Source organism: Danio aesculapii, chromosome 23 (assembly GCF_903798145.1).
Source record: "Danio aesculapii chromosome 23, fDanAes4.1, whole genome shotgun sequence".
In the NCBI taxonomy this organism is placed as follows: Eukaryota; Metazoa; Chordata; class Actinopteri; order Cypriniformes; family Danionidae; genus Danio; species Danio aesculapii.
In genome coordinates this window covers 9,593,499-9,604,503 of record NC_079457.1, presented here as the reverse complement: position 1 = coordinate 9,604,503, position 11,005 = coordinate 9,593,499, and the positions used below count along the sequence as shown (strand labels likewise).

Below are 11,005 nucleotides of genomic sequence, written 5' to 3'. Positions count from 1 at the left end.
TATCTGGCAGGGGGGTAAGCAAAAGAGTCTTGTTTTTGCTTTGAAATGTAGATATTTGGACTAGAAACCAGACAAAAACTCTAAGAAAAACATTTCTTTTTTCCATAAATGGTGTAAATTCCATATAAATGCAGTTATTAAATACAATTCTGTAGTTCCTGGTCAACTAATCCAGACTCAACGTTGCGATGTGACTATTGCAGATGCGCACATTGTGGTTTCGATGCTAAAACACAAAATGACAATTCGTAACTTTTTGATTTAGTGGCTTTAGATGATTTCATTTGTACAATTTATTAGGATTTGCTCATCCTTCAATGACAGTTGGGTTTAGGGGTGGGGTTGGGTCCTTGGGCCTTTTTAAACTCGTACATTTTTGTGTGACTGAACTCGTACAAATTAACCACTAAACAGACAAAATACTCTCGTTTCCTTGTGAGATCAGGCTGGACCAGAGAAAAGATTTTAATAAGAGTAAAGATTGCCATTTTGCTAATTTTCTACACTGTAAATACCGAAATTTTCTGATTAGTAATGACAACTTTAAAGGCAATTTTTATTCATTTATTTTTAATCCTCAGATTGTAAATATTCCCCTCCCCTAATAAACCATATCTTAATCTCAGCTTATTTATTCAGAAGTATATGATGGAGAAACTCTCAATTTCAAAATATTATATAATAATATGACTGGTTTTGTGGTCAAGTGTCATAATTGATGAAAGAGCAAAACAATAATCAAATAAAAACCTTAAAAACTGAGCCCATACTTAAAAATGCTTCTCTGTGAATTTCTCAGTTTCACTGGATTTAATTTATAGTCATGGATTTGAGTAAAACATACTTGTTTTATTGTGTGAGCTACTGATGGCCTTTCTAAATACATTTAAAATAAAACTAGTCATTTACAGGACTTATTTAGCATAAAAATAGCAAGAATATGCATGCTTTCTGATATATCGTAGTTTTCAAAACGTCTGCAGTCAATATGAATAGAAATACCAATAGATGTGAAGTGACGACTTGTAGACAGTTAGAAAATGTTAATGTTTTATTTGTATTGGTATAAAAGGTGCAGTGTTCTTTTGTCTCACTCAGCATTTTTCCAGTGAGACACTTTTTTTCTTCTGCAATGCTAAATATACATTAATGTGAGACTTCCGCGTGTCAAACCTGTCCAAATCTGTAAGCCCACACACTGAATCTGCGCCTAAACGTGATTAAACTTTTATTAAAGTGCTTTTCTGTTCTATCGTTGCGACACAAACATTTTACAGAGCAAATATACTGTACATTTCAGTAAATGTTTTTAATGTGTGTCTGGCTAGCTGTCTGAGCACCTGTGTGTTCTCACAAGTGCATGATCAGATCTGCAAATTACAGTTAATGCATTGATCAATTTGTTGTTAAACGTAATACAGTTAAAACTTGCCATATCATACAAATAAATAGTAGTCATAGCCAGAGCTATTGCATGCAAACATCAGCATTTATGTCTCAAGCAGTAATACATTTCATTACTGGTGGTGCATTTGAACAGGGTGCAAAGACTTAACGTCAATGTATTCTTAATCTTTTTATGATTATTTCTTTTTCTAACAGTACACTTCATTCTAACCCAGCCAGTGTGTCCATTTAGTCCTCAATATGACGTTGATGATGATGAAATGTCGATTTTTGAAGTCGAACCATTCTACGTAATGCTACTTGAAACATGGAGGAGAGAAGAAAAAAAAAAGGAAAAGAAAAAGTAGACAATTTGACCCGTGTTTTATAAAAGCAGAGCAATTACAGTTATTTACCAACGAGATAACTACAAGTAGTACAAATCAACAAAGCTACTCTTTGTCCATTTCCACAAACTGTGAATGATTCTCAGGGGATTTACTGTGCGTTTTACTCAAGTGAAGTTTGACCGCGTGATTGCTGGCAAATGTCCGACTGCAGAGCTTGCATTTGAACTTTGAGTCAGATTCCTCTTCCGTGATCTGTGAATCCGTGGCCCGGATGGTGAGCACCTTTGAAAGTTCGGGCTCTGTTATTTTAGTCGGGTGTTCTATAGGTAGTTTGTTCATGTCCTTGATTTGGAAACCCAGGTGGTTCTCGAGGTGGGATATAAACGCAGACGGGGTTCTGAACTGTGATGCACAGTCATTGCAGTAGAAGACCGGATGGCCAGTGTCCATGTTCTTCAAAAACTTGGTTCCTCCAGTTTTCCTAAGCTGGTACTTGACGTTGGCCAGCCAGTGGCTGATGGTGGTCATGGAAAGCCCGGTGAACTTAGAGATGTGCATCCTCTCCTGAGGGCCTAGGTCTGAGAGCAGATACTTGCCCTCGGAAGTCTGGAAAAGGCTGGAAGCAAATTGGGCTTGGAGGATGAGCAGATGTTGCGGGTTCCAGTTGGACTGTCGACCTTTACGCTTATGGACTGAGTACATCTCGCTGGACACATCTTCAAATCGGCGCACGTCAGTCTCCAGCTTCATGACCGGCATTCTGGCTGGCATCGGAGGTTTTGGAGTTGTGGCTTTTGGAAGAACCTTAACCATGTCAGCAATGTCAGAGAGTGCATGTTTCTGGTGCATTGGAGTGGAGGACTGCAATAAGAGGGAAGAGTTTGGTTTGTTGTGTTTGTGTTTCGTCAAGTCTATTGGCTGGTCGTCATTTGTGAACATGAAGCTGTTGCTGGCTCTGATGGCAGCAGATGCTGAGAGCGGTTTCTCTAAACCTCTACTCAGTTCTGAAAAGATGGATTGTGTGCGATGGGAGAGGATGCTTTCGGGCCTGGGCTTGTTTGCTTTACCCAAATGATTGTTTAAGACAGACTGAAGTGCGCTTAGAGGGTTTATGCTAAGGACTTCCTGGGAATCGTTGACAAGCTCTGAAGAAGTGCTGTGCCCATTGCTGGCAGGGGGGCTAGGTGACGGGTTCCCTCTGTCAGAGAAAGCCGGGCTCAACTTCCCTTTGATTGTGTCATTCTCTTCACTTACACAGTCTGCATCCAGCTTTGAAGAGGAGGAGGAATCATCTTGACAATCACTGTCATCGTTCTCCACCAGATCAAACCTACTGCTCTGGCTCTCTTTGCCGTCAGATGCACCACCCCTTTCCTTTTTGATGTCCGAATTGTGATGTCCCTGGAAACTTTCAAGTCCCCGAAGTGCCTGATAGAACTTCCCCTTGGGAGCGATGGGTCTGTGCTTATGGTTAAGACTCTGCTTGAGCTGGATGGGAGGAGAAGGAGAAAAGGAGGCGGTCTTGATCACCCCTGATAGCTGGTACGCTGCATGAATGCTGGGGTAAGCGCTCCAGCTGGGGGTCCCTGTTTGAGCTTTATTGATTGCTGAAGCCACCGTATTTGCTAAAGACTTGAGAATGTCCCCCCCTCCGGAGGACCCCTGCTGCTCAAGGTCTTCCTCCCGCAAGTACGGGTACTTAAAATTGCCGTCAGTCGACTTCCGTTCCTCTTCATCTTGTTTATCATCCTTGTCCCCGTCTTTCTCAGCTTTATCTGGTGACATATCTCTCGGGGTAGCCCTCTCCGAATCCCCGGATGCTGTGCTCTTTGGAGAAACCTTTTCTCCTTCAAGTTCGTTCACTGTGGGTTCAGTAAGAGTCTGCATTTTCTCTATTGCTAGAGGATCGAGGGCTAGCTGTTTGCCTTTTTTGGAGGCTGAGTTTGTCACTTTAATGAAGTGCCCGGTTACCATCATGTGAGTGGTGAGCTGCTGGAGAGTATCATGGGAGCTTCCGCACTCCATGCACTTCAGGATCTGAGATTTGCACGTCTCAAACTGCCATGTGTAACTTGCACCGTTCTGATAGCCGTAGCGGTTGTTGGGAGCATTGGCAAGGCCGGACGACCTTTGGGCATCGGTGTAACCTGAAACTCCCGTGGTTGAGTCGGGCGAACAAGGCCTTGTGGCTTCAAATGCACGTTTCTTTGCTGGTGGGATTAATTTGGGAGTGATTACTGGAATAGGTTCTTTCAAAGGCACTTTCTGGTAATGCTTCGTTTTGATCATGTGGACACTTAGGTCTTGCAGAGAATCGAACGAGTGGCCGCAGAACATGCACTTGAGCACTTTTTGCGCGTCTTCCTTGCCTTCCATGTCTTGAAGGTTCCGCTTTCGGTTCTTTGACGACGAAGTGGAGGCGATGTTTTGCCTGTTATGGTTGTCATCCTGATAGTGACCGCTCTTGTTCATGTGCACCGTCAACTCCACCAGGGTGTCATATGCTGCACTGCAGTCCTTGCATCGAAATCGACTGGCCCCTGTGAAGACCGCACCGCACGCTTTGCTATTTTGCCTGTACAGGTGGACGGAGCTGAATAGATTAGGCTTTGACACGGGTTTCGGGGACAGTGTTTGCTGCAGGGTTTTTGAAAGTGCGTCTTGGTGCCAGTCAAACTCGCTCTTGGTGCTCCCGTTGGTGCTGTCACAGTTTGCTTTGCTGCCAGTGTTAGCAACCTTCAAATCTAGTCCAATCTTTGACCAGTAGGAGTCTGAAAGGAAGTTGGCATAGGCAGCCCTCATTTTCTCCAGGCTACTGTGCATGTCATCCTTCAGCTTGGAGCTCTGGGTCTCGGTGTCCTTCTGACTTCCTGGTGGTGAGGTCTTAAAGTCAGACAGTCTGTCACTGCCATCGCTCAGCCGGGATTCCAGCTCAACCTCCTGGTTGGAGAGGACACTGACCGGAGAGTTCTGGAAGCTGTAGCTGCTTTTGTTGTCTATGTCTTTGTCGTCTTTGTCCTTGGAAGTGGGCCTTTCTGAATTCTCCTCCTCGGTCTGCATTGCATTTTCGCCCTCCTCCTCTTCGATCGACTCTTGGACACCGACCTCGTCATCTGGCTCGTATGCTGGAAACGGAACAGACAGAGAATAGTGTTATTAGGGCTGTCTACTGAAATTTGAGGAGATTAATAATATGAATCACTTGATTTTTAGTCATCTAAGAAAATACCAGATGCAGAAAATTTAAAAACTTGAGTAGCATTTCTATCATGTTATGCTTTTTATTTACTGAAGTGCAATGCATTGATGTTTTAGTGAAATTATCCCATATAAAAAAATAATACATGCAAACTACATATGATATACAGAAGTTCATACATTACAAAAATGGCCACTTTTTTCAACCATTGGAACTACAAATATGTACATATATTCAGATATTTAGATGGATAATATTTTTGTACATATTTGTAATTACAATGGTTAAAAAATATCAAAATATATGTAAAAATTCAAAGATTAACTTGTATGTCATATGCAAGATGCATATATTGCCTTATATCAGATTTCATTGTGGGATGTACATGCATTAAATACAATCCTAATTGTATGAATCAAACTTTAAAAGTCTTTTGAGAATACATAGATGATGTCATTTATTATTAGAAATCACTGTTGTTTTTTAGCTGCAGCAACGTAATCCTTTGTCACAGAAGCTTGCGTGCCTGTAATCTTCTCTTGGTAATAGTGGGTAATAGTTGACAATACAGTATGTGTGATTCATAAGTCACTGACTCAGGTTTCATCTGTTTACAGCAACTGTATGGAACGGAAAGGTGATTTTCTCTAGGTGTTAAAGGGATAGTTTCATCTTTCATTTACTCATTCTCCACCTTTTTTACCTTCTGTTGAACACAAAAGAAGATATTTTGAAGAATGTTGGAAACTTGTGGTCATCAATTCTATAGCATTTTTCTGGATGGATTTTCAAAACATCATCCTTATTATGTGTTCAACTCATAAATGTTTGGAAACACTGGAGGATGATTAAATTTTAATTTCTGCAATCTAGTCAAGTCTCAAAACTATTTGATAGGCTTTGTGATGTGCGTTAAGGAGCTCAGCATGCTATAAAGTTGATCTGAAGATGCAAGATTTCACTCTGAAAGTTCACAATGTCAAACATGTTTTTATTTACAGTCAATCATCCTCATTCAAAACGAGCCCCAAAAACGGCATAAACAGCGTTCGCTTAAAAACGCTTAAATGAAACCTGGCATCCCGTTTGATCCGTCCTGAATATTCGCCGGCTACAAATTCATCCAGATTCAAAGATCATTTTCTTAAATCTTTCATCGCTTCTTAAACCGCACTGTATTATTCACTTAATAAAACATAGCCGAGTCCGTCAATTACATCAATCGCGGCGGTTAAGAAAAATCAAGATCATCTAAATTTCATGAGCACATATTTGGATAGCACTTTGAAAATTTCAAGTGCTGTTACGCACAGATGTGCTCAGTTAAATATACATAGGACCTAACAGCCCGGCCCAAGCACTCACTTTTCTTGTGGTTAATATATATTTTTTCGAGCTGGTGATGCTCAATGAGGGCAGCTCTCCAATATGAGGCCTAAAAGTGCTGGTAAAATAAGACTTTTTATCAATATTTCAAAGGTGCCTGAGGAGTGAGCCTGGAGCTGAACTCAAGTCAGCAAATGGAGAAAGATGGAGCCGGTATTTAACCTCTCCATACAGAGCCTAAAGAATGGGGTCCCTCAAACTAGGGGACCCTCCGTGCCCTGATAAAAGCGTCCTGACCTTGAACATTTCTCAAATGACTGACTATGATGCATGATTGCGTCTCAGAATTTGTTCACGCACTGGCAGCTTCCAGGAGGAGAATCATGTATTATGTATTGTGATGTGTGTGTGTGTGTGTGTGTGTGTGTATATATAGTTTTAGTGAGATTGGTGTCTCAACTGTTTGTAATCACTCACGCAGGCATTGTGATGGACAGCAGTGAAGTCTTTTCTTAGCGTTAGATTATTTACAGGATAGGTGGGATCAAAAAAAAAAAAATCCTGTCCGAGATTGCACAATCCTCATGAATCAACGTGATTTTTATTTTATTTATTAAGTGACTGGCATGTTTCTGTTTATGAGAGATTTACAATAGTGAGTGTATTTATGGCAACTTCCTTAAATATTACATAATAATTACATCGATTTTTTTTTATGTTTTGATGATTGGAGGGCGGCGCAGTAGGTAGTGCTGTCGCCTCACAGCAAGAAGGTTGCTGGTTCAATCCTCGGCTGGGTCAGTTGGCGTTTCTGTGTGGAGTTTGCATGTTCTCCCTGTGTTCGCTCTAGTTTCCCCCACAGGTCCTAAGAGATCTGGCACAGGTGAATTGGGTATGCTAAAATTGAAAGTAGTGTGTGAATGAGTTTAGATGTGTATGGGTGTTTCCCAGTGATGGGTTGCAGCTGGAAGGGCATTCGCTGTGTAAAATATATGCTGGATAAGTTGGTGGTTCATTCTGCTGTGGCGACCCTAGATTAATAAAGGGACTAGGCCAAAAAGAGAATGAATGATAATTATGTATTTTTTTTCCATTATAACTTGAGCAGATTTTTTTTTTTAAGTACACTAAAGTTTTTATCATTATTATGGCGATTCGTTTATGATAGCTTGCTAAAATATATACACAATATTTAATAATACTTTTAATTAAAAAGCAGCATTTGTGTTGTGTGTGTTTGTTTTTGTGCTTTGAGATCAACATTTAAAGGTGCTGTACAAATGAAGATTTTAGTATTATTATGGCAGGATCGCATTTGATTAATTTGAATTTAATTTAGCGTGAATACATGAAATAAAAATGTTAATTATGACAACTTGCTGAAATAAATATTATATAGCATAAGTAATATAATAAAATAATTATAGATTTTTCATTACTTATTGATGAATAAAAAGTTGAAATTAAAATCTTCTATAACATCCAAGTGTTTATTATATCTTTCATCCCTTCGGCTTAGTCCCTTTATTTATCAGGGGTCGCCACAGCAGAATGAACCGCCAACTTATCCACCATATGTTTTATGCAGCGGATTCCCTTCCAGCCCAGAACTGGTAAACACCCATACACTCTTACATTCACACACACATTCATTCACTATGGCCAATTTAGTTCATCCCATTCATCTATAGCGCATGTGTTTGGACTGCGGGAGAAACCGGAGCACCCGGAGGAAACCCACACGAACACAGGGAGAACATGCAAACTCCACACAGAAATGCCAACTGGTCCAGCTAGGACTCAAATCAAAGACCTTCTTGCTGTGAGACGACAGTGTTAACCATTATTATTGATATTTTTATAATTATCATTATTATTAACTGCGTCCTTGCTGAATTAAATGAATTTAAAACATGTCAGTGTGTTTTATAAATGTAAATTAATCCTGAAATGCAACACTTTGTCTGATAAAAGCTTCAAAAATGGTGTCTATTTCCCAGAATGCTGTGGGTGGCATGATTGCGGTCTCTCCATCTGGGTTCCACATTAACACACACGCACGTTCATCACCTTCCAGACCCAAATCCTGCACTTCCCTTTCTCACCCATTTGTACCCGCCTGTGATTTCTGCCAAACGCAGAGCAAGATCAAACACAAGGACAGCAGAAACAGCAGCCCTTCCCATAATCCTCTGCTGTTTCGTCCCGCCTCTCGCTTCTGTTATTGATGTGCGAGCCAATAGAACGAGCAAAGTGGGAATCTGATCTGCATATTTGTGTTGATTTCACTAATGTTCAATATGCATTATTTGGAGCTGAATGACTTCTGTATGCCACCGCATTTATTTCACTTCAACAAGTGTTTGTTCATGTCCAACATAACACACACGCAAGATTATATTGGAGGAAAGAAATGATGACAGGAATATATTAACATTGTAAAGCAGACTACTTCTCGGAAGGATAGAAAGATAATAAAAGCTTTATATTTATGAGAAGATTTACACAATTATTTTATGTTTGCATTATAAAGGGAATTAAAACAAATCAATTATTAATATATATATAAAAAAACAATTATTCATATTTTACTTTTATCTTTTAAACGCAAAAAAAAAAGTTGATGATTTCATTGAATGGCACATGCTTTAATCTTGTAAATTGTGTCCAAGAAAAAACAACTATATTTTAAAAGGAGTAATAATTACATAATTTTATGGAATTTTATTAAAGGAATCAAACTAAATTTCAGAATAAAGTTGTATTTTCTCAATACAAATAAATCCTGCTTTTGATTACTAAATTTGATCATAACATTAACTTTTTTGCATAAAAAAATATAAATAGTAAAAAAATAACAATAATTTCATACTTTTTAATGACTAACCATTAATCATTCTAATGGGGTCCAAGAATATATATTATTAAAGAAGAATTGTGCAATTATTTATTAAAAATGTGATAGGAACGATTAAAAAAGATAGTTTTACTTTTTTTTTTTATAGTAAAATTTTTTGCATGTTTTAAATGTACAAAAAAATCTATTATCACTTTTTTATACAAGAAACCATGCTTTTTGATTACTGATTTAAAACATTTAAATTAATTAAAATATTATTTTTGCTTAAAAACGATAATAATAATTTTAATGACCAATTTTAATCATTCAGATGGTGTCCAAGAATATATATTTTTAAGAAAGAATTGTGTAATTATTTATTAAAAATATGATAAGAATGATTTTTAATACAAATCATGCTTTTTGATGACTGCTTTTTGATGAATTTTAATAAATCAAAGAAAAAATAAAATACATAACTTTACTTTTTTAATGCAAAAAAGGTAACTTCATACTTTTAATGATTAATTTTAATCTTTCAGATGGTGTCCAAGAAAAACAACAACAACAACTATATTTTAAGTAATAATTATATTTGAGTAAAATGAATCAAACCAAATTTCAGAATAAAGTACTATTTTTTAATACAAACAAATCATGCTTTTTGATTACTAGTTTTAATCATTCAAAGAAAAAAAAATACACATAACTAACATTTTTTGCATTAAAAAGTAAATTGTAAAAAATATATACTGACTAAAAATAAGTGTTTTTTAGTAAAAATTCTGTTTTATTATTTTGCAATGCAAAAAAATCATGCTTTTTGATGACTAACTTTAATAATTCAAAGGAAAAAAAATACTTTTTAAAATTATTTTGTTTCTTATGCAAAAAGTTATTTTTTTTTTTACAAATTTTAATCATATTTTTAATCATATTTTAAAATTATATTTAATCATATTTTAATCAAACAAGAAATACAAATTAACAAAATAAATACATTAAATAAGAGATAACAATAAGAAAATAACAAGTTGAATCTTTATTTTATATTTTTATTAAATAATTTTATGTATATACTATTTGCATAAAACTATATGCACTATAATTTATTAATAAATAGTTTTTGTGTCAAAATTTCAATTAGGATGATTCTTTTGATGACTAATTTAAATAACAGAAATCTGAGAACATGTCAAAGACTAAAACAGAATTTGGTAAATGTAGTGCCAAATAGTGTAATAAATAAATAAATGACATTAAAATAAATGCATTAAAATGAATCACTATCAAGCACGCAATCAAAAATGCTAGTCGATGCTACAAGTCAAATAAATCAGGCAGATGTGATAAATCAGCTTCTCTTGCCTGCACTGAATGTTTCAGTATGTCTGTGAAAAGCAGGATTTGCTGCTTGTTTCTCAGTACGAGAGCAATGAAAACAGCCTCGGCTCAAACCAGGCCTACAAAAAAACATCAGGCACTGGCAGAGATTTAGCATGTCATAAACTTCTGTAAACCCTCCAATCTGTGTCACAACAAATTTATATCTTCAGACAGGGATATTCAAAGGTCAAAAAACCCAAGGTGTCCATCATAAATCAGCCGCTAAGTGTTTATAACATTAATCCGTTGGGAAAGACTCCTGGCAAAACACAGCGGCAGCTGGATTTCAAAGAGCCCGACTCCCAGCCAAACTTCAGCAGCTTTAAATGTGCTTTCACATCTGATTCATATATACAGTAGCCGCGTTATTACTGATTTTCTTCTTAAGAGTCACTTCTTATTACTGTAAGTCTGATCAAAGGCTGGAACAAAACCGGTTTTAATTGTAAGAGAGACGGGGATGTATTTCCAGATTTTTTTTTGTCTCCCCGCACAATGGTGTCTAACGTTTAGATGAAG

The 11,005-nt window shown here is 37.2% G+C and overlaps 1 protein-coding gene across 1 annotated transcript in view; it reads right to left on the bottom strand.

Annotated features, from left to right (window-relative positions):
* Positions 1–996: 996 nt before the first annotated feature.
* The window catches only part of LOC130217097 (teashirt homolog 2), a 109,585-nt gene continuing 99,576 nt past the window's right edge, over positions 997–11,005 (bottom strand). Inside the window, exon 2 of the mRNA XM_056449114.1 lies at positions 997–4,861. Within this exon, the coding sequence (XP_056305089.1) occupies positions 1,839–4,861 (3,023 nt within the window). The 3' untranslated portion in view covers positions 997–1,838. The remainder of the gene's footprint in view (positions 4,862–11,005) is intronic.